Source organism: Passer montanus, unplaced genomic scaffold (genome assembly GCF_014805655.1).
Source record: "Passer montanus isolate IOZ18808 unplaced genomic scaffold, ASM1480565v1 scaffold36, whole genome shotgun sequence".
Lineage (NCBI taxonomy): Eukaryota > Metazoa > Chordata > Aves > Passeriformes > Passeridae > Passer > Passer montanus.
Genome location: NW_024368374.1, coordinates 8,492,508 through 8,520,485, shown reverse-complemented (window position 1 = coordinate 8,520,485; position 27,978 = coordinate 8,492,508). Strand labels below are relative to the sequence as shown.

Below are 27,978 nucleotides of genomic sequence, written 5' to 3'. Positions count from 1 at the left end.
CAGTCTACCAGTACACAGCAGACAAGGTGGGAAATGTCAGCGGCACTCATCATGTTAATGCACAAAACATGACTGCTTTACACAACAAAATCTATTGGCTATTCCTGCACCACACCTTAACTAACGCCTTCTTTCCCAGGGTACTTTGTGTGTCTTGTACACACATACATACAAAAAATAATTATATGAAAGCACTTTTCAGTAATTAGAAAGGAATATGTTCCCACAAGCCAGACCTGGGGCATTACTCCCTGCTGCTCTGTGTGGAGGTAACGTGATTCCTGCTCCTTCTTTCACCAGAAGCCAAGCGATCCTGCAGATCCTCTCCCACGCACGCCACTCCTGCAGGGCCGCAATGAGTCACTCAGATCACCAGCTTCTCAATGCTCAGAGTACTTGTTTCATCTTCTTCATTTGAGCCAAAATACCCAGGGAGGTCAATCATCTGCTGCTCTGCCTCCGTTAAGCCAAAAGTAGAATTGTCATAAAAGGCAAACTCAGGGTCCAGGGGGAAGCTCTGGCACTTGTCCCTTCGATACTGGGCAGGGCTGACGCTCAGGCCTCTCTGGGAATTATCTTTGCCATTTGGGCCAGTCTCTTTCCGCCACATGCCTTTGGGGTTAGGTGAAGGGCCCCTCTTACTTCGGCTGGGCTCAGGCTTCTCAGCTGCCTTCTCCTGACCAGTAGGCTGGCGATCCGTGATCAGGTCCAGCTTCCTCACCGGGGGACCTGCCCTGTGGTGGGGCTTTGTGCCATGGCCCTGTGCTTCACACCCCAGCGCAGTGCTGTGGGGCTGATCCAGCTTTTCACAAGCTGCATTAGCGTTTCTCGATTTTGGCCGTGCCCTGTCCTCCAGACCCTGATCCCATGTCCTGGTCCTGGAGCTGTAGAGGGGAGTCTGTCGAGGTGTGAGAGTGGACATGCTTCTCTCTCTGAAAGGCCTGGCCTTTTTAGTTTCATGGAAACTGGCTGTTCTTCTGAACTGTGAATTTCTGTGACAGCCCCTCTCAGGCAAGTCCACTCTGTTATCCTGGTGCTTGAAATGACCTCTTCTTACCAAGGTTTGTGTAGGGCTCACTGCAGGATTGGCCTGTGAGAATGGAAAATCCAACCTAGGGTGAGAGCCTTCTCCGAGGAACTTGGGCTGACTGGCTGGCTGGTCCAGAAATGGAGATTTGATCCGAAATTTGTTTGCCACTGCCTCCTCTTGGTTTTCCCCGCTCAAGGGAAGCACCGTGGTGGCACCAAGAACTGTGTCCGTGAGAGGATTCTGAGAGACATGGTACACCTTAGTGGTCTCCGTCAGGCCTTTCTTCTTCATCTCTTTCAGCTGCTGCTGTGCCAGGCGGTAGCTGAAAATTGGAGGGATTATTTTTTGGGCATTTGGTTGAAAGTTTTCACTTCCAGACACATCATCTTCTTGGGCAAATTGGAGGCTTCGCCTGTAGGTTAGGGGAATGTTAACAGGGGCATCCCCTCCTTCAGCAAAGCTGTCCCGTTGCTTGTTGCCTTGGCAAATGTTCTCCTCATCTGAGTTTTTCCGGAAGCCGGGGGAATGGACGGAGTTTCGTCGGACAGCGCTGCTGCACTCCTGAGCTCTACAGAGCTTCCTCCAGAGAGTAATAAGAACCGTGGCAAAGATGATGAACAAGCACAGCGAGATACCTGTGATGGTGACTATATTATTTGCTTTCTGGTCCTCTCCTGGCTGACCAGAAGGTGGGGTGGGAGGCTGGACAGCTGTAAGAAAGAGCACACACATCTGTCAGAGTTGCACTGGCAGCAGCATTTTGGTATTTGAGGATGGATACTTCACTACCAAGGAAAATAAGCCACTAATACAGTACAGGAAGTTATCTGCCATTAAAATTTGCTCATTGGAGATGACTTACTACTTGATGACTTCAAATTGGCACAAACATCTACTTTAAACAAAGGTTCCCACAGACCTTTTAAATGCAATCATTATTTTTTCCTGTTCTGCTATTTCCATAAGGTATTACTGAATACCTGGGAAATTGAGGAACTCTGTTTGCCTTTCTCTATGAAGTACATTTAGATTCCCTGTTGAAAAGTGACATAAAGGGGGTAAAAATAATTCAACCCAGACTAGTACTTCAGGTATCACTTTAAAATTATTTTTAGGAGAGCTTAAGTGGGTGTGAGAATTGAAATTAATTTGAAGAGAGAGGCAGCATCATGAGAGGCAATGTCACTTTTCTAAGCAGTCCTCTGAGGATGCTTCTTCCACTGTCTGGTGCCACAGTCGCAGAGGACAAAACCTTCCCACACCACAGCAAGCTTTCAACTGAAAGTGCCATTGCTCTTTCTCCAGCATTCAACTATTGATACTCTTCTGTTGTGGACTGGAGATGGGACTTGGAACAGGGAAGAATACTCTGCAAACCTTTCTTCACTGAGATGGTAATTAGTCACTGGGACAGGCGTCCTAGGGAAGCCATCATGGCCAGAATTCACAGGCTGTCTGGACGATGCTCTCAGTCACATGGTTTAGCTTTAGTAGTCCTGGGGGAGCAGGGAGTTGGACTCTATGATCCTTATGGGCCACTTCTAATTTGAGATATTCTGTGGTTCTAAGCTGTAGTGTGATAATCTCACAGCCCTGTTTAAACCTCTCATAGCCCATTCCACTGCATTACAAATGGCTGAACCAATGACAAATTGGTAATTCTTTTTTTTTTTTAATGAGGTCTCAAGCATTTCAGGGGCAATCTTGAGCAGAATACAGCATGGTCGAAAGCGGATTAGTTGGTCCAGTAGCTAATTTTAGTATCTGTTAGCATTGCCCAAATTCTTCTGTTCTCGTCAGACATGAGCTCCCTAAAGCCATGAAGATTTTGTTGGAGGACAAAGCTGGTTAGTTGCAGTTGACAAGAGCTGGCCAAGAAGGTGTGTGCTCACACAAAAGCACTGAACACCCCTGCCCCAGTCTCTAGTTTTATCCAGAACCCAAAGCCTTCCATCAGACTGACAGTCAGCTGTAAGACTTGGCAGGTGCTCCTGCCTGCACCAGAGTGACTGTCCAATAATAGGAAATGTGACTGCAGAATAACAAGAACTGGACACCATGTACTTCCCATAATTCAGGAGAACACACACTCAACAGCAAGCTGGTAGTGCAGCTGTTAGGTGGGCAGGATGCACAAATGCACTGATGAACACAGGCAAGAAGTTCTCAGGCTGCTACAGAACAGACGTGCAGGGTGCTGGGCTGGGAAGGAGATCCACTTCCCTATTTCAGGGCTACCCAACAATCCCAAGTCCTCTAAAAAATTCTGCCATTGGATTAACTTTGATCTTTGTGTCACACTGAGAGCTTGAAACCAACTTAAAGAACAAGACCGCTGCCTGCTGAATCTTATAGGAGGATCTCTAAAATTTGCATTCAGTCCAATGCCCCTGTGCCAGAGCCCAGCACTGCTGCTCTGGATATCTGAGTGGGGAGAGAACACTCACCTCAGGGAAGCAGGAAGGGCCAGCATTTGCTCTGTTCAGCACCACTGCAGCAGAGCAATTAATTAATTTTTCATCCTTCTCTCACTCATGTTTGCTTATGGATATTTCCAAATACTCCATTCTCTATTTGTAGTGCACTCTGTGCTGCATTGTTTGGGATGCGCAGCTAACAGCAAGGAACTGAGAGGTTCCAAACAGGACTGGGTCTCTACGGTTCATTTCTCCCTGCACCTCATTGGCCCCTATGCAGGCCTTGCTCATTCAGCCATTTGCTCCATCTGCTGGACCAATGTCTGTAGAGTTATGCTGGAAACAGAACCTGTCTGCTTCTGAAAGCTGCAGACAGCCAGAGTGGGAAGGCTGAGGGTGACACTCCCAGCTTGAGATCAAGCACCAGATGAATACTGTAAAGTCAGAGTGTCAAACCACTTCTTGAGCAAACTGAGATTCAATGGGATGAAATCATGTATGTGATTCTGTAAAGGAAGCTGCCCCATGTGGGAGGAGGAGGATTAGAAACTATGTGCATGACAGAATGGAGGTATTTCCCCCAGATGATCCCACGGCAATGGGTGCAGATGCAGGCCTCCTTTTCCTCCATGCTGTCTATGTATTAACCTTCTTATTAACCTAGAGACCTCACTGGAACCTGGGGATTGTCCAGACCTGCTGAGTCCAACCAGAATGCCACAGCTGTGTGCACAGTGTATGCACAGGGTGGTTGGAAACCATCATACACCTTTTACAGCTGCACACCTGCACGGGAGTGACTCCTCTGAGAAGCACAGAGGCCTGTCACCTCCATGCACACAGAGCAAGGTCCACACACAAATCTTGTTTCCAGCACATGCTCTGCACGCAGGGAACACCCTCCAGCAAGCTCCCTGCACCAGGACTGCTTTCTGAGCTCTGAGCTCCAGAGGTAGGGAGTGAAACTGGCTGGTAAGGAGCCAAACCAAATTATGCACTTACAGACATACCCCTCCAGAAGACAGACAGGAGGCATGGGATAGCACAGCTCAACAGCAGCTTTGGAAAAACACTAACAACCCCACTGTGTTTTGGTGGTGGCATTGCTGCCCACAGCAGCCTCAGAGAGTCTGGCACAGAGAAGACAACTAGAGCAGGGCTGGTTTAAACTGGGGATCCAAGCATCTAAATTGTTCCTCTCTGCTTTCATTCAGAGCTTTACTAAATAAGCAAACCCACATGGCCAGCATTTTCAAGTCATTAAAAACATTAGACCTGTTAAAACATTCCCAGTGCTTCATGACTACTGACAACATGTAATACCTGGTTTGATAGAATATTTAGTATTTTCCATTCAAACTTTTCCATTTCCGAACTTTTGTTACATACAACCCATTTCCTGCAGTGTTCCACAACACATTTCAGTCCTGCCTGTATATTTGTGAGGCCTTCATCCTCTGACGCTGTGAAGCTGGTTCAAGCCAACACTTCCACTGAAAAGATAGTCCTCCCCTCCTCCTGCTCCAGCTGCACATTCTCTCCCCCTGCTGTCCTTTCCTTTTCAGTGGCATAAGCACCGCAGTGCCCATGGGCTAAACAACTCCCCACATCCCCAAACTGTCCATTTTTTAGCTGCCTCTATTTCAGTTCTACACACTGCACTTTTGCAAACAGAAAGAAGTGCCTGCAAGCAGCCAAAGCAAGGAGTAAAGCTTGCTTGTCACTTTGTAATAGCTTAAAATATCTGTTAAATTATAGTCTGAGATCCTGGGAGGCTGCACAGTTCCGAGGTATCTTTCCTTCTCCATCCCCACCCCCTCTGGCACCTGTGGGACACAAAGGCACTGGAGCTTGTAGATCAGCTTTCTGTTCTCTGTGGTCCCTTGGCATCAGCACTCTCCTTTTCAGCAGGGAGTTTGCAAGAAGCAAAAGTTTTGCACAGACTGAGCACCTGTACCCTGCTAAAAGAGGGCATTTCTCATGCCCCTCAACAGTGGCTGTCAGCACCCAACTATGGTGCTGGCACAGACTCATCCAGCCTCACTGGAGGCCATGTGGCTGCTGTAATCCACCCTATAGAAGGCTCAGGTCTCTTGCATCTGCACCCACTTGCGACCCACCGGCAGTAGTCAATTGTCTCTGATAGGTAAGGGTTTATAAAGGCTTTTTAAAGCCTTACCTATCAGTAACAGCCAGCCTGCCCTGTCACAGGCCAGCAGCAATGGCAGGCTGGAGCAGGGGGAGACCTGGCACTATCACCCAAAAAAACCCACAAAATTATAACCTCACACCACAGGTCCCAGCTGGAACCTGCACCCTTTTTTGACTGACTTTAGCTTTCTAAGAGGTTTCCACTGGAGTCTTGGGCTTTCACTACTGAACATGTTCTGACAGCCCCAAGAACTCTCCTTTAGGACTTCTCCACCCTCTGATCATCCTGGAGATTTTAAACTGCTTCCATTGCATGCCTGGCATTCAGAAACAATATGCCTTGGAGCCCTATCTCCAGTGTCCCACAATCAAATGCACAGAGGCTCCTGCCCTACTCCATCAACCACAGGAACATGACAGCTCCCCAAATCAGCATGACTGAAAGAGAGATGGGATGTTTCCATTTTACACTTTGCTTTTGCCAGGGCAGTCACACAAGCAGGGGAAGAGGACAGCAGAGCTACATACACACACACTCCTCCAGCGAGCACAGGGAAGTCTCCCTCGGCGATCCAGCGCAGCCTGGTTTTGCCGGCGAGGAGGTGAGGCACTCTCGGAAGCGCTCCCGGATTCCGTCCCCACAGGTGACACTGCATGGGCTCCAGGGCTGCCACCGGCTCCACGTTTCTACAAATACACAAGCTCACAGCAATGAGGAACATGTCTGACTCCTCACCTTTAAAGACACAGCCAATTGTCTTCTTTTTGAGAAAAACAGTAATAAATAACCAAACAATGCAAACAGCAAGACCAAAATAGCAAGTGGCATGCAGGGATGAGCCAAAGCTTCCCCTTGTTGTTTTCCTTTTTTCACCCCAGTGTCAGCCTGCAACACAGTGGTCAGTCAGCTGGCAGGCAGGTTCTGCCTGGAACAACAGCAAAAGGAAATGAATCCACAGATCTTTGAAGTGGGCTGGTAATTTATATATCCATCCAATTCCTGCATGATAAACAGTGCATTTACAGCAGGATAATTTGATTGACTGAAGTACAGTTACTGCTGATTTATATGACTGTGACAGGATGATAAGCCTACAAGACCTAATGAAATGGCAACATTGGTTTACTCTTCATTTTCTTTCCAGCACACAAGCGTGTTATTGAATCATTCATCTGAAAACTTACAGGTCTCTGTTGTTTGATTGCTTATGATTAGACAATTAACTCATGGATGGAATTTTGCACGCCCATTTATTTATTTTAACTGAAGGCAGACTCAGGTTCTAACACTGCATTATAATTTTTTAATGTGCAATAAAATCCCTCTTTTTCTTAGACAATATCCTCATCCAGTGATCTCCACATTCGAACTTTATGGCAGAGAGAACCCAGAGAGGTAAAGATGGGACCATTCCTGTCCTTGTGTGACAGCGGTGACTCTGAGGCAGGGTCACCACTTTAAATTCCAAACTAATGCAGGAGTTCAGGTGCTATCTTAAAAGATAAAACCCCTGGGGATGCTCCAATGGGTCAGCTCACGTTGACAGAAAGAACAATAGACTTCTTAACTCCATTTCGCTGCTCACAGATAAAGTAGAAAAGTAGACTAAGTTTTAAAAGTAGACTAGGTTAAATTCTGCTCTTTTAGATAATTTATGGTGTTGCTACTGCCAACACAAGCAATGATTTTTAATTTTATTAATGCTGCATGTTCCGAGCCCTTAACCGAGTTATGATGTCCAAGCACTAGAGAGTGTTGCATGACTGAAAATGCTTTATGATTTCATGTTTTATTGGTTTTTGTATTGTTCCTAGTGTGTTATTATTTTTAAATGTCTCTAACAAGAATAAATACAGTTGTGTTTCAATAAACATTAAATTGTAACTGCTTTGGGCTCTGTCCTACACACTTTTGTGACCATGTCAGCATTAATGTGAGCAGCCTAAGTGGAGCTGCCCTCCCGGTGCAGGTCCTCACCTGCACTGCAGGATGGGGACCCAGAGTTTACACTTGTGCTGCCAGCCACGGCTGCAGAGCATGTGTGGGTGCACACTCACAAACATTTGTGTGCCTGCATGCCCCAGGACATCTGCCTGGCCTAAAGCAGAGGAGAGATGGACATGGCAAGACACCCTGGTGCTGCTGTGGTTCTAAGCCCACACAACATCAAGTGACCACCCCGGCTGTTTGTCACCGACTCCACCACAATACTGCAACATCCAAGATCCCAGGCTGTATTTCACTTTGTGCTCTTCATGCACCTCTCTGTTTTCACACCTCTGTCCCTGGAGCTAGTGATGAGCCCAAAGGCAGGCTGAGCTTTCGGACTCCTCCTCAGTTTGCAGCCATGTCAGCTCCCAGTGAAGTACAAAATGGAGCAAGTGTATGGTGTCAAGGGAAAAGAGCATCAGAGGATGCCAACAAGTAGGTAACTGAGGAAGTTTGTTGGGATAAGGAGTCCCAAAAAGGGACAAACCATGGACAGTTTGCAAAAACACATCAGTTACATCAGTTAGTGAACCACGCTATTACTGAGGGCAGGAAGAAAAATGTTCATAATCAACAGTCAGTCAAGGGCTCATTGATGCCTTCTCAAAAAGACTTCATAGTATCATATGTATCATAGGATCTCCCACAGTTTTCTTCATATCAGGACCATGAAGGACTCCAGCAGTGTCCCTCACCACTGGAAGAGGGGCTAGTTGAAAGACCTACCTCCTTGTAGACCTACAGACTCTTTGTATGAGCAGCTTGGTGAGTTCTTGTCATAATTTCCAGTGCGTGAGCTAACTTGTTTCCCTCTCTCCACATTTCCTGCTCATCTAAACTTCTGTTAATTAATGTCAGATGCAGAGCCAAGCTCAGAAAGGTTCTGGTTGCCTCCAGTGCTTACAGTGGTGATAGTGGAGGGTGCTCAACAGTCTCCACATTGATGCCTGTGGGTTTCAACATACAAGAACATTTAGGATGAGTAATTTCCCAACACTGACGTCAAACCTAAGACGTACCCATTGCTCCAGGACACTTTTCACTGACTTGGACTTTGGCTAAAGGTATAGAGCTCCTTAGCAAAAACACTTGGCATCCATAGCTTTGGGGCTAAGAAATGTGCCTCAAACAGCAGGAGAGCAAGAAATGTTCCAGCTCCCATGAAAGACAGGAGATTTAAACTCCTGCATCTTGCTCTGCAATCCCCTGCAATTACCAGAATGTAAAAGAAAATGAAGCACAGTTTATTCTCCCCCAAGGAAATAAAATTATTAACCTCCATTTAAGACAAACAGATTAAAAATGCCAGGGGAAAAGCCAGAAGGTATGCACTGCAAACTAGATCTAATAAGCGTGAGGTTTCTTCACACACAATTGAGGAATCAATTATCAACATGAAGACATCTAACTGATGAGTTATTTTGAAATAGCTGACAGTTGGCAGATCTGCCAACATGAAAGATAAATGCAATTAACTGTGTTAATTATTGCTCTGCATAAATTTCTCCCCTCAGATTTCCACGTTCACAAGATTTTGTGCACGCAGTGCTGTCCATCAGCACAGTCAGCAAGGGACACTCAGAATCAACCTTCCAGCCTGGCACACGTGACCAGTCTTATTAAACACTTCAACCAGGCCAGTGGTGTGGGACAAAATCACTAATTACTGACAGGTTCATGTAAGTATCTACGCTAGCCTAGGGGATTGCAGGATATTTTTGGAAGCTGAGATCAGTTTTTAGGTCCTGAAAACAGCCTCTCACCCTTCCATGGAAATGAAGCTTGGGTGCACTGAAATGGTGGCATGTTCCAACAGGTTACTAATTTGGACAACGATAGGAAAAAGATCCCTTTAAAGAAAGAAATCCTAGACTCTAGGAAAATGAGAGTCTTTTCCCCACAAACAGGCATTGTTAAGAAATGGGGAGGCATAGCCTAAAAATAATTTTTTTTTCCAGAAGCTGAGTCTGTAAGTGAGTCTGTAAAACTTGATTTATTCCTAATGTGTGGAGATGATGCATTTACTGGCACATGAAAAGTGGATGGGGTGCAAACCAGCCCTAGCACACCCAGATCCTCTGCATATGCCTGTTTCTAAATAACACCCAGCCCAGGTACAGATTCAGGTAACAGAGCTAATTGGTTCTCAGAATTTCCTACCAACGAGCACATCTGACTCACCCAGTCTTATTCAGGAAGCAAAAATTTGACAGAAATTGTACATGCCTGCCTGACCTCTAGATGCTCCATTTGCTCCTTTCCTCCCTTACTGACCACTTTTCTCTTCAGAAGGTCTTCCCCCACATTCCTCTTTCCCTTTTCAGGCAACAGCTGCATTTCTCATGCCCTGCCAACATCCCACAAGCGAAAGTCAGATGAACAAAATTCATTTGTGCTGTAGGCAACTGCAAGAGACTTCAGTGTAAGTCACACCAAAGTTGAAATTGGTCTCCAGAGTGTAACTAACAACTGGAAAAGAAAGTTAATTAACACCAATATGAAAAAATGCCTTTTTCTATGCTTTAGCATTACTGATTAATATTATCAGTCTTGTCCTGAATATTTCAAGCGGGATACAGACTAGAACATGGGACAACCTTCTAAGGAGAGCAGAAGTCTCACTGCTGGGAACACCTAAATCCCAGGTGAGCAAAGCACAGGATGAAGTGTGGAAAAGAATGAGCCTGCAATGCATCTGCTGCTGGATAAGATGATCTAACAGAGTTTCCTACCTCAGACATCCCAAAAATCCAGTCAAACACTGGGGAAAAAAATGAGGTGCATGTTCCTCTGTGAAATAGTAAGAGCCCACCAAGATGAATGAATTGACTCATATCTGACTATTAATTTTTTCACAGATTCTCCAGTTAGGGTCTATAGAAAACTGCACAAGTGCTGTCTCAGAATTAATGGATGCACTCTCCACCTTTAACAGATATCTTCACAGTCCTGGATAGTGTAAGATTTTTGTGACACTTATTCTGAAACTGATGGACTGGGCTTAAAGAGCTGCTGACCTGGCCCACTCAGGGCCACAGGGAGCTTTCTCCTTCCTACTCCAAGCACAAGTCAGATTCCCATTCCAAAAAGCTGTAGTAAACTTGGCCTGAATAAGGAGTAAAGAGCAGGATTGACAAAGCACAAGGAATATAACTCGTGTCTGATTTGTGGAAAATAGATGTGGTAATATCATCTTTTATCTCATTGTCTGTGGTTTGGATGAAGATCATTTTAATGATTTAGGAACTTTGATCTTTTACAAAACAATATCTCTGCTTCATAACAATAGAGCATATGCTAAATGAAGTAAGAACTGGCTGAGTGACAGATTGGATATGCAACTGTCAACAGAAAACCATCAGTGAGTGAGAATGCATTTGGAGAGATTCCAAAGGGATTAGTATATGGCTCAGTGCTTCCCTAGTTGACATGAAAATAAATATAAACCATTACTGAGAAAATATGTCCCTCCTGTAATGACACAAGCAGACAGTGCAGTTGTACGGAGCAACATAGGGTACTTGCTAAGTTAGGATAATTAAAAAAAAAAATAGATCCTAAATCAGTAAAGTAAAAAGAAAGTGTATAAAGAAGGAATGAAAATTGCACCTGCAGGATGTCAGACTCTATGCTGAAACAGCTCAAGAGGAGTTTACAGGGCAAAAGTTACAGAAAATTGCATAATGCAATCAGTGGAATGAAAGCAGAGGTAGGGGTAGGGGAGAGTGCTACTGATCAAGCAGCATCAGTGAGAAGGATGTCTGAATGCAGCACACAAAGCTGGTACCCTGGCTGTCAAATAAACATGAGTGTTTAACAGAAAGGGAGCCAAACAGAATCAGTAAATTAATCAAATCCTGAAGAAAATGCCTTCCAACTAAAGACTTAATCTTTTCCATTTGTTAAAAAGAACACTGAGAAAATGTGGTAGAAGTGAGATGACCTGGATGTGCAAATGTCTTTGTGAGGCAAAGACAGTAGACAGGAAACAGCTATCAGAAAAATTTCAGTCACCAGAGGATGAAGCTAGATTAGCTTTAGTTATGAAACACACATAGTTTCCCTTTTCAAAAGAATAAATAAGAGCCTAGTATTTACAGAAATTATCAGAAAAGTCTGTTTTGTGGTGTCTTCAGCAGAAGACTGGATAACTCTGGAGGGTAAGTGGCAGTCAGACGCAAAGACTAGCAGTGGGGCTCAACACCAGAGTAACTGAATGAGAAATGATGGCCCACGCTGCACAGGAGCCCAGACTAGAGATTTATCACCTCTCCTGGCCTTAAACTTCAGGAAGTCCAAAGCAGAAATTAGGAGACTTGAGGAGAGGCACCTGTCCTGCAACAGTTGTGTGTTTTACACAAGCAGCAATTGGGGGTCTGCTGTAAGCAGGGCACCCCACAGTGCCCAATGAGTGGGCTCAGGGATGCTCCTTCCAAAGGAGCCAGGAGGCTGATGGCCATCACAGGCAGTGCAGGTTTGCTCTGTCTGTCATGGCTTCAGGCTGATGTGCCCCTCCCAGAACACCCTGCTCCTTTCAAACGCTGCCTGCAGGCTTTGAAGTCTCACAGATACAGGCACAAAGTCAGATGTGCCGCAGCCTAATTAATTTCAGGTTGACATTTTATTTACAACTACATGGTGTGGCTTCGCTTTCATCGGCTTTGTAGATACAATACTCTTAACTTGGCAGCTATTGACCTAACTCTGCTCTTCAAGAGGCATAGCCTGATTCTTTCCAATGTGGTTGTAAGGATGGGGCTGCTGAGGAACCCAAGGAAATAGATCAGATTGCAGGGAACCATTCCTTAATGGAGATCTCATCAATTAAAACAGTTAAATATTGGGCACAGTATCATATCTATACCATATGCTAGTGATTTATCTGTCACAGTAATTATCTAGATCATATCAGTGTAACATACCACCCAGGTATATATGAAAAAGCAGAATTCTGTCTTCCTTTTTCCTTGTGAAGTACCTCCATTAAGAAAATAATATGCTTTCATTTTTAGACAGACTTTCTTATGCCAAAGGAAGAGTGGGAGTGCCAAAAGAGAATGCAGATGGAAAGTTAAGATGAAGAGAACTATGCACTGGGTTTGGCATGTGCTGAAAAATAGAGGTCATTTTTAGTACAGAGAGTTAATTAAATAGCTAACAGTTTTAGAATTTGTGAAATAGCACAAAATAAGACCACATGATGTTAGGAACCTCATTAATGGAGGCTGTGTCTGAGACTGTGTGCTCTGGAGCATGTCCTGAACTCCTGGTCTTCTTATGATCCCTCTCAGATACCTCTCTATGAAGCTCAACAGCCATTTTTTAGCTAGAGATCCCTGCACTTTCTTTTCAGGGCAACCAAGGTGGGGAGGTGAGGAAAATGATGCACATCTTAAACCTTTTAATCCAAACTCTTTGAAGTGTGCAGTTGGAAAAGACTACTTCATTACCTACAGACACAAGTTGCTTCAAATGAGAACATTTACCTTCCAGGGTGTAAGCAACGCAACCTAATCCAACCCAATCCCAATTCCCTTGTGCACATATGGCCCATCCCTCTCTGTGGCTGCCTTCCACAAATGAGTGATGAGAAGGGTATTTGGCTCATCTGCTTCCTCTGCCCTGCAACCGTGGTTTGTAGACTGTCAAACCATGGACTGCCACTTCTAAAGCTATAGCTGCATAACACATACATGGTTTTGGCTTGTTCCAACCAGCACTCTCTCAGACCATGCCTGTCATGGTCCAAAGGATTATATGGACCACCAACTGTTCCCAGTTGCAGATTGTACTATTCTAATCTTTCCTGTAAGGAAAGGTTCGGCTCTATGAACATGGCCCATGATCTGCCAGAAGGCCTCATGGGTCAGAAAATCCACCCTGGTCTCTTCTAAGCAGCAGACACATCTCTCAAAACACCGATTCAGAAAACTTGCCAGCTGTCCAAGCAACACAGCTGTGCCCTTCACTGTAGCCAAACCCTGACTCATCTCATCAGAGTTTGTGTGTCAAACAGGAAGAGCTCTAAACTTCTACACCAAACGGGTAGAGAAAAACACACTCGTGTGAGGATTCAGCCCGTGTATGTTCAACACCCAGGAATCACCCTTGCAAGATGCCTCTCAACTAAAAAGCTGCACAACTACTTAAGGCTGGGGCCCTGGCTTTTACACACTGAGATGCAGGTAAGACTAATCCTACCTTTAGAGTCTCCAGTGGGCCAGATGTACTGCAGTAGCTTCTTACCTCACTTAGGGACAAATTTCATTTTCAGCCCGACAAGATAAGTACATCATTCAGAATGCTCTAAGTGGTTTTAGTTGGTAGGCAACATTAACTTAGTGCAGCCTTAAGCTACCACAGTGGCACTTGTTATCAAATGTCTTTGTATCCTCTACATAACAGTCTATCTTGTCCCCACCTGAGTATGACATTACAACTATTTTGTCTGGTGCAGGAGACCCAAAATCATTACCCATGTTGGCTGGCAAGAGTGCTGATTTTGGCTAAAGGAGAAAAAAAATCAGTACAAACCCATAATCCTTTGGATCAGCATACACTCCTTAACTCTTGCTGGAAAATAGCTTCGGTTTGAGAAGTTGAGGAGGTCAAAGCAGTATTTGTTCTTCCCCACATCAAACAAAGTGCAGTTAAATTCTGTCCTGTTGTCTCCTGGATGAAGGATGTTTTCATACAGCCAAGTTGTTCTTTGACTTGAATGCTTGAGAGCTTCCTTATAAACAATGATTTTTCCACTGATAGAAGTGCATGGTGGAGAGATTACGGAGACCTGAACAAAAGTTTTGCACGTGTCTTCTGCTGCCACAACCAGTCTGTATCCAAATTTGTGGAGGAGATCTACAGGTCCTATGGAGGCAATGATGGAATGTGTTTCTAACGATTTCAGTAACACAGTGATGTATATTTCTTGACCAACAGGTGGGCAATCAAACTCTACCCACTGGGACCTTGACAGGGGGATTCCTTTGCTAGTTCTAATGCCCAGAGTCTCATCAGAGCATACTCTTCTGAATTCATAAAGGGTGCTGGTGAATATCACATCCAGTGAAATCACAGTCTTGTTCATGGCACATAACTGCTCATTTGTAAAAAGTCCAACCTGAAGGGAGCTCCCAAGCACCTCTGAACTCCTGTTCAAATCAATGTGAAATACAGGCCATTCCACATGGAGGGTGGACATGCTGCTTCTGCTCCACTGGGCAGCACTGCTGTTGTCACTGGGAGACACCATTCTGAACAAGAAATCACCAGCACTCTTGAAATGGAAACACTCAAACACCACCGTCCCCTGGGACTGATTTGCAGGAAGCTGTTTTCTTGCAATTATCTCACTGGTGCTGGCATCCAATAAAAGGATGGACACATGCTCTGCTGTCACATTACCACCACTGTAGTACTGATATTCCACAGACACTGTGTCGTTGCTGAAAGCTACATGATCTGGGTGCTCCAACAGGAGATACTCCACTTCGCTGAGAACTGAAAGGAAAAGTTCCGCAACAGTATTAAGAAACAGACAAGTGATTTTCCTATGGAAGAAAACAAATATTTAAAAAATGGATATTAAAAGTGGTTCTCAATCTGTTTTCAAGTGAACCAGAGCACAAAAAAAGAAAAGGTCCTAGGAACAGCGGTCAGAGCTCAACAGCTCTGTTCTGTGCAGGGATGTGATTTGCTGCAGCTCAAAGTCCACTGCAGTAACACCTTCAGGAAGGTAAAAACCATTATTTTAAAGCAAACCTCAAACCACCCAAAAGATTAACAGAAAGCTTACTTTATCAGAATAGATTCTCAAACTTTTCAACTTCTTTCACTTACAGATTTTTAAACTCCACAGAGGCCAGCTGTTTTTCAGCTTCAGCCATAATTTAGCAAAAAAAAGGACAGTGGTTCCTCATACAGACAGATGAAAAATGTCCCCCAAGTTAAATAGAATAGGAAGTCTGCATGATGCTTTTTGAAGCCTTTTCTCTTGCTCTGTCTTATGAATCTTTCATTTTGCTCATTTGCATCGCAGACACTTGAGTGAAAGAGCTGAAAATAACAGTGATGGTGACTGCAGCACTTTTCTTGTCTCAGATGTGGTGCAACATGTCTAAATGACATCATTTCATTATAAATGGTGCAGTCTTTTCAAATTCACTTCTTGCATGACCATGTTTGTGCAAGTTGCCAAATTATCCTGAGACATGCTGTAACTAGTGATGGTATCTAAAGCAATAAATTGGAAGATCACATTTCCGTTCTTAGCTCAGCTACCTTCTCTGCATTGCTTGAACCTTAAGGATTTCAGACACAGAAAGGTTATCTGAAAAATAGGAACTGCATATATCTATTCCAGATACAGAATGTGCTGTGAGACATCTTTATTAAATTAATTGTCCGGAGAAAGGCTTCTGAGTCTTAGATGGAAGGTGCCATGGAAGTGTAAAACTTCAGTTAAAGCAATCCTTTCATAAGTAGTATCAACTAACAATACTTTGACTTGTTAAATCTGTTACACATGTCTTAAGATTACCTCAAAGAAAGCTTTGCTGGAAAAACACTGCAACTGCCAAAGCAAGCACTTAGCAGTCAGGAGTAGCAGGACTCATCTCACATAATATTAGACGCCTACTACTCTAAGCTTCAATTTGAGTTAGTCACCTTGGATTCACTTTCTTCTCAGCAGGAAAGATTTTCAGGAAGAAATTCATCTGACTGGGTATAGACATTTACATCTGTGCGGGGTGCAGTGTGCACTAGAAAAAATAGAGCCTATTGCTTGCCACCAGCTACAACATGTCCTTAAAATAACCAGCACCAACCACATACATAAAGTCCAAGTAAAGGTGGCACACACAGCCTTACACATATAAATTGTACATATACTCTTACATGTATGTACTATAATTCCAGACTTTCATTTGCATTTCCACAAGACACTGCTTCATTTGGCAGATGGACAGTGCTCATTATCAGAGGGTTCTTTTGTTCTCATTCTTCTGTTGGTGGTCCTATGTATTATTGACTGCACACCATCCAAAATCCATCCTGATAACACAGAATTATTCATTTCCCCCATGGACTCTTCTATTGTGCTTTTATTGCAGTGTATTAGAGCATTAGAAATATTAATGACTTTATCCTTCTAAAATCCCTGAAAAATGAGAGGAAGTCACTATTCTTGTTTAGTATGTTAGGAACCAAAGCACAGGCACGAAGGTAAAAACTGTCAAATATCAACTAATTGTGGTGCCCTGTGAAAGCCAGGCCTGATTTTAAGTACAATGGTCCTTCAGACATCCAAAGCAGGATCCTGTTCATTGCAGCTGTGGTGAGCACATGGCACTGCAGCAAATCTGATCTCTACTTGGACACCCAGAGAGTAAGAGACAGACCCTAAACACATGTGAAAAGTGTCTCCCTGAACTACTCAGCAACACATTCTCCTTGTTCTTCATGTTTTGGCTCTGTCACATGTGCCTGCCCATATTTTACAGTCCTGTTCCTTCCACCATCTACTTTCAGTATCTCTTGGATACTAGCCTAACTCCATTATTGTTACCACAGTTCTTCAAACTCCTGCCCTCATCTCTTTACATTATAGCTCTTTTATCTTCTGCTGTTCCTCAGGCCTGCGATTAACTCCAGCACATTCCCACCTTCCTTGTTCGGTGCTAGCATTCCATAAGAGAGCATTGGACAACCAAGTCTTGTGTCCAGCAATGTTGGGGAATTGTTGCTCTGGGCTGGAGCATGCACAGCGTTGTATGAGGCTGGCAAGAGGAGCCAGCAGGAGTTGGGGCACACTTGACCCTTCAGAGAATTTCATCTCTAAGTCATCTGCAAGGATTTAGATCTGGACCAGATCTAGGTCTTTATAAGGACAGCAGAAAGCATGTCCTAGGCCACTGTGAATACTCTAACAAAGATGAAGTTCCCACAGCTGAGTTAGAGTTTCCCAGTGAAATGGCTGTGAGTTGCTGGGATTTTTTTTTTCTTTGATAGTAGGCAAAATGATGCATTTCTCTACATGGGAATCAGCTAGATTCAATGTAGCTGAAACATTAAAGGGAAAGGAAATCAGACCATGCAAAAACCCAGCATGAAAAATTTCAATTTTAAGCTTAAAACTTACAACAAAAACATTCAAGCAATAGTAATGAAAAGCACTGATGTTTCTACCTACTGCTTTATTGTCCTTACTCTCTTTTACAACTGTCTTGACCCTTTTGCAGTGTTTTTCATTTGGAATGGCTGGGATGACGAGTAACACCACTCTGTATGTCAGAAGGAAGGACAGGAGGGCAGGGGACTGCTGTAGAGCAGTCCATCAACCCTAAGTGCACATCACTTGGGAAGTGAGGAAAGTGAGTACTATTGGAGGATGCAGTTACAGCACCACAGAGCTCTGGCTGGTGCACCCCAGCTCACAGCATCCTTTTCCCCAGTTTGGTAAATAAGAAATTTGCACTTTTGGACAGCCCACATAGCAGTTTTTCACAATGCTCCAAAAGACACCAGTCAGGAGACAGCTTCCACTGCAAGCTCCTTCAGTTGCCCTCCAACCTACTACATGTCCATGACTCTGTACCATGCCAAAACTTCATCCCAATCATTTGGATAGCCAGTCAGGGGCATCTTTCAATGCACTTGTACCATTTTCATTGTCATTATAATGGTCTCCTACTAAAAGAAGTCTGGCAGTGGTACCAACAACCTGCCGGAAGAGTCTTTGCAAGAATTCACACTTTGAAAGATTAAAAGTCCATTATTTCACTGAACAGCAAGAAGAATTACTTGAGGGTGCTATTCAGATAGTTATTTATTTTTAAGTGTTTTTAAGCCAGCTTGGGTTGTGCTGTTGGCGTGTCAGCCATCGGTAACACAGAGCTAAGTAGAACAAAAACATCAGTAAAACTGATAAGAAATGAGAATACAGTTTAGTTGGCTGTTAGGGCTTTTTATAGCACCTCAGTAATTTTCCAGAGCATACTGGATCACTTAAAAATAGTCTTGCCCGAAACAGAGAACTATATAAATAAAATAGATATCTAAAATCAACGTACACAGTAATATTCAAAGATATGTATATGCAGAACTGTTTGGAAGCAATTTTCTGAATTATGGGCTGCCCTTTAACTGGAAATAAGGTGAAAGTTGATGCACCCAAAGTTTGCAGCAGAGATCTAGCTCATTAACTGCACCTCATAATTACTTGCTGTGCCATGCTCTATAAAGTTCATGAATAATAGCTTTTACCTCTGAGTCAATCAGTTGTGAATGTCTACAGGACTGGCTCCAGGAACCAGTGGATATTGTAATCATTCATCTCACGTCTTGGCTCCAGTGAATTTATTACTTACCTTCACTGTGTTACGCACTCAGTGCAGTGTTTCTACCTGGGCTATTTAGCTGTTTTATTAAAAGAGGAAATTGTCCTAAAAGCCATTTTAAAGAGTCTTTACTTCTACTAGAACCACGTTGACCTAAAAGATAGCAATTCTAGGTTCTCTACATCTTTTAGGGATCCTTTGTTCTGCAGCAGAGATGGAGGATGCACAGAGGAATGAGCAGCATACCAGTCATTACTTATAATAATTTTTCTCACTTATACAAGGACAGCATACTGAATACATTTATGTCCATTTCTCTCTTTTGTAAGACATCTTCAGCTGTTTGATGCAAGAACTACCTGCTACAGCTCATTCCATAAGTAGGGATTAACCACTTCTTTTCCCACGTTTTCTAGGCTGTACTTATTTCTGCAGTGCACAGCTTAATCCTTCAGTGTGGTTTGACAATGTACTGCAGCTGTCAAAACAATGCTGGCTTTGAAACTAGGAATGAAATTTTCTAAAACATATTAATTGCTTAGGAATTAAGAGTCCCATTTTCAGAATTTCTAATTTAATCTGCAATAAGAAAGTAATTTGCAAACCTACTTCCTGCTTAGTACATTCTTGGAAAGGATAAGACACCATATATATGATGCCCCCCATCTTGTAGATGTCTTGCAGGTTTCTGACTTGAACATAGGATGGTCTAACTTCCCTCCTTGGCAGCTGATGGTGAGAAGGCTTTTTCATTCTACATATCTCAGTTGTAGATTGTAGCCATGATATTTTATGGAAAATCCTCTGCTAGGATTTTTCCCATCCAGAGGAGCTGAGAGCCTCAGGAAAGAAATGTAAGCAATAACTGTCTGCTGCTGTGGAATGCCACAGGTGCATCTTCCATTGGTTCATGTGGATTGTTTTCAATTAATAACCAATCACAGCCACCTGTGCCAAGGCTGTGAGCAGTCACAGGATTTTGTTATTCTGTTCTATTCTATTCTTGTTCTTTATAGCTTTCTGATCATCTTCTCTCTGTTCTTTTAGTATAGTTTTAATGTAGTATTTTAATATATTATATAACATAATAAATCAGCCTTCTGAGCAAAATGGAGTCAAGCCTCGTGTCCTCACACATGGGTGGTTCGCCTTTACAGTAGATGGGTAAGAGCTGCTTTCAATATATATGGATTTATGCGTGGACTAATCAAACAAGACTGATTGTCTCTGACTACCTGCCTAATTTTATGTCACTAAGATTGAATGAGTATGAACATCATCCTTTGGCTTCTTATACAATCAGAGTAAAGAATGCCTCTGTTGTACTCAAAAGTTCCCTGGGTGGCAGCTTAGATAGCTCTCTACGTATTTCCATCCCCACCCATCCTACTATGGATAACTAAACCAGGCCTATCTTCCATGATGTTCATAAAATATTATGAAATATAATATGAAATATATAATATGAAATATAATACAAGAGAGCAGAGTTCCAGTTACTGCTCCTAGCACAGCCTTGATGCTCATGGAAATTTGTTAATTTATCTCATTTATTTCTCTAAGCAAATTTACATCAGGAAAGAATCCTGACACTGATCTAAAGGGACAGTTTATGCAAGTTGCATTTAACTATTGCATAAGATCTAGATAAAATTCTATGTCTATCAGTGGTGGCTTCCACTGATAGACATAGATTTCATCTCCACAGATCACCTGGAAATACCACCATTCAAAACCACCTTGTGAAAGCACATCACAGTTTTCACTTGACAGCTCTAATACTCACCGTAGTCACAGAGCACTACTAACAATAGATTTGAAAAATCTTTCAACATATATTTCATTCTGACCAGTGAGATCCTGGGTCCTTTTACTCCTCATGTCCTTTTTCAGCTCCAAAGTGCCAGCACGTTTTCCAAGAACACCTAAAACTTAAAAAATTACAGATATGTCAACTTTGCTTCACAAAATACAAGAAGAAAGACATATCATTAACAAGTAAAAGAATATTAATTAACATTTCTCTCATTTACTTAACAACCACTAACACTTACCAATGTATCTGAATAAGGACAGCTACAACTCACTGTACAATAATTTTCCATCCTGAAATGCAGCTCCCGAGCCAGAACAACAAAGACAGATAACAACAATTTTATCTTTGCACTGCAGGAACTGCTGCTATGGATATCTTATATTATGACCAAGGTTCACAATAGCAAAATAATGAGCATTTTATACAAAATAACTCTGAGCTCAGGACATATCAATATTGGAGATTTATTGCTGGTACACAATTCATATAGTTTGTCAGCTGCTTTCAAGTATGAAAAGTAGCTCAGCAGCAAACTGATTGGTCAGCAAACCAACTTTTTGGTCATCGAACTCCCTCTGTTATTCAGGTCTAGTAATACACTTAGTGATCTTACTAGATTTATAAGAGATCTATAACTGCCTTTATGTCATTCCAATTGATCAGATGGAGAAGATGCCAACTTCCACTTTTTCCTTCATAATTTTTTAAGTTTACGTTCACTACAGCCTTTGCTAAGCCAATAAAAATAGACTTCTTTTGGCAAGTTTCCCAGTTTTATGTGGGAAAGTTCATGTGGTTTAAACTAGTCTTTATGAGTCTTGTAACAATTAGATAAAAGAGGTTGGAAGCACAATGATAGCAGCAAAACCAAACAGTTTCCTTCAGAAATGTAAGTAGGAGGGATTCTAAAAAGAGAAATTCTACTCAGAGGCCATTTCAAAATATAAGAATTGCTCTCCTGCGTTTCACAGAGCACCTGTAGGTCAGTGTCACTGTGCTCACCATCACACAAACATGCAAGAAAGGTCTTGATCCATTAAGTTTACAACCTAATTTTATGAGAGAAATCTGGCACTGGAGCAGGCAGAAGTCAGGAATGAGCAAAACTGTGGAGGATAATGGTAAAATATAGGAACCAAGTATGGCAAAGATCATTAATGTCTTTAGGAATCACAATAAGATATTTCAGCAATTACACTGCTCCGCTTGTTGAACTAAGACATAGCAGATGTGTTACTTGAAAGCTTTTTGAACTGCTCTCTGTGCCAAGTGGCTGGAGAGAATAATTTCTAAGAAGAGACTAGCGGCACAGCCTTGCTCAGTAAAAGCCCATTACAATAATAGCTGCACATATCTGAAAGGAATAATCATCATCTGGCCCAGGAACTTGACAGGGCTCCAGAAAGCATTAGATAGGGATAGTGATACCGCCACCACCCTCAATTTCACTTGATACGCTGTAAATTACAGGAAGACAAACCTTGTGCCTCAGGAGAGGGGCGGCTGCTGACGGAGGGCGGCGGGGAGCCAGACTGCCTCCAGGGACAGCCGCTCCCGAGCTCCTCCAGCTGCCGGCAGCAGGCGCAGCATCACAGCAGGAACATCATTCCTTGCCTGTGTCGTTATTGATCACTAATCAGTTAATCGAAACAAGAAATCAAAGTAGTCCAAAGAAGAAAAAACAGGCTTTGTTTAAAAAAGATAATTGTGATAGATGTCTTGGCCTCTAGAGTTAACTGCTCAAAGAAAACTCGAAGATAGGTGGCATTGCTGTAAAATGCCCTGAAATAAAGTGGGGGAATTGCTCTGTGGGCCACTACCATGATTCTGCTGGATGACTTTAATGGGTCCTTTCCATTCCTAGCTTTCCTAGCTGCAGATTCTTCAAATGGCTTCCACAAATACTTCTTTCAGAAAGTCACACACTGACAGATGAGATTCAAATAATCCTAATCTCAGTCTAATGGGCGACACATGGCACAGAGGAAATGAAGCTATGGAAAGGAGAGTAAATGCTCAGGAAAAAAGAAAAAAGCCTATGTAGGAGAGCACTCTTGAGGTAGTTGCCTTACATCTTAATTTGCACATCAACCCAACCGAGGAAAAAGCAGCGTGGTTCATGAGACAGGGTGCCAGCGGGAGGCACAGGGACCAGACCTGACTTCTGTTCCTATTCCTGCCACTGCCAGACATAATGTCAGCAAACTGCAGCATTAATCTGCTCCCCTCCATTCCACCCCATCTTTCATGCTCTGTATTTATAGCAAAGACTTTTCAGGACAGAGACTCTTTCTAATCAAGCCCGGAGATGGGAGCCCAGCGTCAGAGCCCTTGGGTGTTTTGGTAACACCATCATCCATCACACCAAAACCTCCTTCCTTCTCACCCTTCCTCCTGTGTTATCTTGGCTCGCTTGGGAAAAGATTGCGGCGTGCAGAGCGGGTAACACCCAGGCTGGAACTGGAGTGTTTGAAACTGTACCAAAACTAACTTCCAATTAGTGAGATCAGGTACCTCTGGAAGCCTAGCCCCAGGGCTACTTCACCCTCTGCACGCCCCTGCAGCAACCGGATTGCAGCAGGAGCCCTCCCACCTCACACACACACAGCTACTTCAGGCTGCCGGCTGCAGTACAGCCCTACCTTTGAACAAAGCTCCAATTACAGTGCTCCATGAAGCCTCCCTCGCACCTTGGCTAGCTGAATTCCAATAGCACCTCTAAATGTAATGCTGGCCCATTTCTGGTGTAGTAGTGCCCCCGTACTCCCCTCTTTCTGCACACATTTGTTCCTCTCTCCTCCTTCACTTTTCTTCCTTTTGCCTCATCTCAGTTTAGGACAGGCTGACCTCTAAGTTCAGTTCAGAATTTTCCCCTCTCCTCTCTATCTTCTGTAAGCAAATTTCTTTCTAGATTTCTTCACGTTTTTAGGTTTCCTTCCAAATTCTCCGTATATTTGCCCCCTGCTTAAATATTTTTTCCCTTTTCACAATCATATAAAATTTTGGTTTTTGAAGCAGACAGTACATTTAAATGGTTTCTACTCTATTCAGATCTTCTACCTCAAGTTCATTAACTTAATGAGATGAAAAATGATGGAACGGAGAAGGATATCAGACTTCAAATAATTGGCTTTTTTAATTTATTGCTCTCGTGGACAAGCATGAACTGAGGCTCTATTGTGCAAAATGGAGCAGAAGCACAGCAACATAAAAAGATGCTTTCTTCTTCCAAGAGACAGTGGAATGGGCTGATTGGAAGTGGAAGACTTCCTCTCCAAAGGGAATTTGAAATGACAGATGAAGAGGGCATAAGCCATAAAGTGCTTTGGAAGCAAAGACCAAGAGGCTTGTGTGCAACGCAAATGACACAGGAAAACTTTGAATCCCTGCTCTGCAGCAGATTTCCTGTGCTATCTTGGTCACATCTCTTACTTTTCCTGTGGCACAGCTCTCCGCTGGAGACTGTATCTTGCTATCTGGTGTGGGGGCTACAAGAATAAATCCTCATCAGCTATGTGGTTTGCAGGCACTCAGTGTGAATAGCCATGTAAGAGCCAGATGTGAAGTTTGCAAATAATAGAATAGGCTATAATATTGCTTATTATAATCATATGTATTAATCTATTCAAAAGATGTCCCTATTTCCCTACATCATTAAAACCATAAAATATATTGGGATCATTTTGGTTTTACAAAAAAACCCCTAAAATAAACCAAACAAATAAAAAATTCCAAGCCAGCTGGATTTATGACTCCTGGTATTTTTGCAGCAGTATCCAAGGCTGCAGCACAGACACGACATTTCAGACACCAGCCACTTCTTCTGAGAGCTGTCACCTGCTGATTTAGCAGTAACCACCTTCACCAAGTGCAATAGCACAGCATTCAGTGCCCTCCTCCCCATTAGGGAGCTGAGGGGCAAATAAGCCTTGCAGTTAAGAAAGGGCCATCAGGAATTAATCAGACACTCCATGACCAAGCATGGAGTTTAATGAGAACACAAATCCATGGCACTCAAAACCTCTGTGCTCTGGAGCATCCTTCATGCAGAGAAGTGCCACTGATGGATCCCATATTTCTCCTACCCACAAGTACACTCAGTCCTCGTGCTCTTTGCAAATCCCCACCAAGAGCTGAGCCCTCTCCTGCCCTAGCTCCATCCTCCTTCAGTGACAGGGCTGTTCTTGCTTATGTCTCCTCTAAGCACAACCCTGCTGCCTCCTTGTCCCACCAACCCCACAGCTGCCGGTGAAGGTGGACCCAGCCATGGCACAGAAACCCCCCTGAATTAGGGCACACATGAGAGCGTGGGAGAAGGGCTTGGGAAGGAGTGGGTGTGTGTGAGGGTGGTATGGTCTCAGGCTGAGGAGTGATTCTCTTGGAACCAACCTAATCCCTGCCCCAAGCACTGCCCCAGGCAGCAGCACCTACCCAGGTACTCTGATGGATCCAGCAACCAGCCACCGCCTGAATATTTATTGGAATTAGGGAAGAAAAAAAATTCCTTTATAGCTGTTCACTAGTTGTATTTGCAGCGCAAAATTTGCACAGTGAATGAGAGGCTGACAGCAAAATAGGCTACCTACAGAAAAGCCTGAAAGTCCCTAAATCCTCCCCACATTTCACAAGCAGCACTAATAGCAAAAAGAAATGTGTATCTGCAACATTTCCTCAAATGGATTTCTTTATATTTTATCTGTATGTTGGAAAAGAGATTAATTATTTTTAACCATCGTATGCTTATTGCAATGGGATTAGGCAGCTATTGAAGTGTTACCACCTGCTGGGAATTTCAGAATCTCCCACATAATCTCTTCATTTTGACAGTAAAGCGAGAACACCTCAACTATTCATCACATTTTATCAAAATCTAATCGCTGCTGACCAGCCAGAGTGGTCAGGGCCAAAAATATGCCACTTCTTGGAAGATATTTAGTTTAGCCAGGAAAGTGTCTATGTGATGTCTGCCACAGCAGGGGGCTGGAGCTGACATCCTCAAAGCCATCTTTCATTCTTATTTACACATCTGACAATTTTACATTGTTATCAGATAATGACTTTATTAAAATTATGAATCTAAATTCACTAGGCTGAAACTGACAGCACCAGTTCCTCCGTGTGCAAGGAAAAAACCCAATAATTAGCCGGTAAAACCTATTTTCATTAATATTTGGGGTCAGATCTCACAAAATTCTGGGATTTCTCAGCTCCGTTTGATATTAACATAGCAATTCAAGAGCAGGCTGGCCAGCAACATCTGTCCTCTGAAACTGAAGGGTTTACAATAGACAGAGTATAGGGATGATATTTACTTTGGAAAACGTACAGTGAAAATAAATTTACTAAGTATAAGGAGATTTGGGAAGGTGTTCAAGCAACAACAAATAAAGAATGCAAAGAATTAAATACAAAAGATGAGAGCTCATGGCATAAGGGAAGGAATGTGATCATCCATTCTTTCCTTTCACCTTCAGTATTTCTTTAAAAAAAAAAAAATATATATATACATATACTGTCCACAATTAATGGAATTCCCCTTTTGGTGGAGTTTATAATGAAGATCCTCGTATGGAGAACATACACGGCACAGCTGATACAATCAGAAGTTTGTTAGCGGAGCAGGTCTGAAATACTGTAAAGTATCAGTATTAAAAAGAGAATTGCGAAGGTTTCTCCTACGCTTTACCCTGGGTTTGCCGTGTACTCACACGGTTTGTTCCGACCGGTCTAGCGACTGATATAAAGTAGAAATCACCACACATATTAAAAACCACTGACATTATTCCTACCTATGACGGACTGGGGTGAGGAAGCCGGGCAGTCGCTCCCCGTGCCGATGCTCCCGGCACCCCGAGAGCGCTGGAGCGCCGGGGCTCCGGGCGGGACGGCCGCCGCCTCCGGGGCAGAGCCGACCGCAGAGAGCACCGGGGCGGGGGCAAAGCGGGGACCTGCCGGCACACGGGTGTTTCAGAACACCTCCAGGACCGCGATCACGGCGCGATCCCGCGGCGCCCCTCGCTCCCACCGACGGCTCTCCCCGCCCGTGCCCGCCGGCTCCGCGCCGACAGCCGCCCCCGGCCGGCTCCGAGCCCCGGCAGCTCGGGCTCCTCTCCGCCGCACCCCTGGGCACCCAGCGATCCGCCCGCGCCCCGGCACCGCCGGGCTCGGCTCCGCCCTGCGGGAGGGGACACCCGTGAGGGGCGCGCCCGACCCGTGTGCGCCCCGGGCCGGGCTGGCGGCCGGCCCCGGTGAGGGCGCTGGGGCAGGGCAGCCCGGCAGCTCCCCTCACGGTGCGTGCGGTTTGTGTGGCAGCCCTGCGGGGAGCGGCACTTGGTCTGTTCAGCCTGGAAGAGACTGAGGAGAGCTCATGGCAGTGACAGCTTACTCAGGATGGAATGCAGAGGGGCAGGCACTGACCTCCTCTCTGTGATGACCAGTGATAGGACCGGTGGGAATGGCCTGAGGTTGTGTCAGGGGGGGCGTAGGTAGGATGTCAGGAAAAAGTTCTTTGTCCAGAGGGTGTTTGGGCACAGGAACAGCTCCCCAGAGTGGTGGTCACAGCACCAACCTGACAGAGTTCAAGGAGCATTTGGACAATGCTGTCAGGCACATTGTGTGACTCTTAGGGATAGCCCTGTGCAGGGCCAGGAGTTGGACTCAATGATCCTTGTGGACCATTGTGGATTTTCCAACTCAGCATACTCCGTGAAAATCACACCCCTCCCGCTGGGCGTCGGTAAGGGCAGCCTGCCCAGGCACGGGCCAGCACGTCGGAGCCGGGCTGGTTGATGACTTTAAAGAGAAGGAGGGCGGGCAGGAGGCCGCTCTCCAGAGTCAGCGAGTCAGCCTGCAGCAGTGGAGACAGAGCAGGGAACAGCGAAGAGCAGCAGCAGCTCCTTAGTGTGCCCGTCTGCAGCTGAGGGACACGTATATGCGGGTATTTGTCATGTCCAGCGTTCATGGATAATGTTCAGGGACTGTTGTTACATGATGAATCTATCCTTGTGCAAAGACTGCTTTAAGAAAACCCCTTTCTATCCATTTTTATGCAACAGATGAATTTATCTCAAACTGTTTTATTTGCATGATATGAAGTCTGTGATTCAAATGCAGCCCAGTGGATACCTACATGCCCACAAAGATAGGAAAGGATTTGATGGAGCATTTGCATCAGACAGTGTTACATGTAATGAATTTTCCTGCTTTTCCTTATTCATTTATGGTAAGTGTGGGCA

At 44.1% G+C, this 27,978-nt stretch overlaps 1 protein-coding gene across 2 annotated transcripts; it reads right to left on the bottom strand.

Moving 5' to 3' along the window:
* Positions 1–288: 288 nt before the first annotated feature.
* On the bottom strand, positions 289–26,718 carry THSD1 (thrombospondin type 1 domain containing 1). 2 transcript variants are annotated; one of them, XM_039716688.1, is made up of 5 exons: positions 26,533–26,718; positions 20,714–20,858; positions 14,123–15,088; positions 6,127–6,285; positions 289–1,740 (listed from the first exon to the last, which is right to left on the bottom strand). In XM_039716688.1, exons 2-5 carry the CDS (start codon positions 20,769–20,771, stop codon positions 365–367), a joined length of 2,559 nt encoding a protein of 852 aa, XP_039572622.1. In that variant the 5' UTR covers positions 20,772–20,858; positions 26,533–26,718; the 3' UTR covers positions 289–364. The 2 variants fall into 2 exon arrangements, with proteins under 2 accessions (XP_039572622.1, XP_039572623.1); XM_039716689.1 differs by lacking the exon at positions 26,533–26,718 and adding an exon at positions 22,224–22,335 and having other exon boundaries at positions 365–1,740.
* Between the last annotated feature and the right edge of the window lie 1,260 nt (positions 26,719–27,978).

Coding starts and splice junctions, on each gene's coding strand:
- THSD1 (XM_039716688.1), bottom strand. CDS start 20,771: ATGAAATATATGTTGAAAGATTTTTCAAATCTATTGTTAGTAGTGCTC. Junction 15,089..20,713: donor AGTAGTGCTCTGTGACTACG/GTGAGTATTAGA, acceptor TTTTCCTTTCAG/TTCTCAGCGAAGTGGAGTAT. Junction 1,741..6,126: donor CTCGCTGGAGGAGTGTGTGT/GTATGTAGCTCT, acceptor TCTTTCTTACAG/CTGTCCAGCCTCCCACCCCA.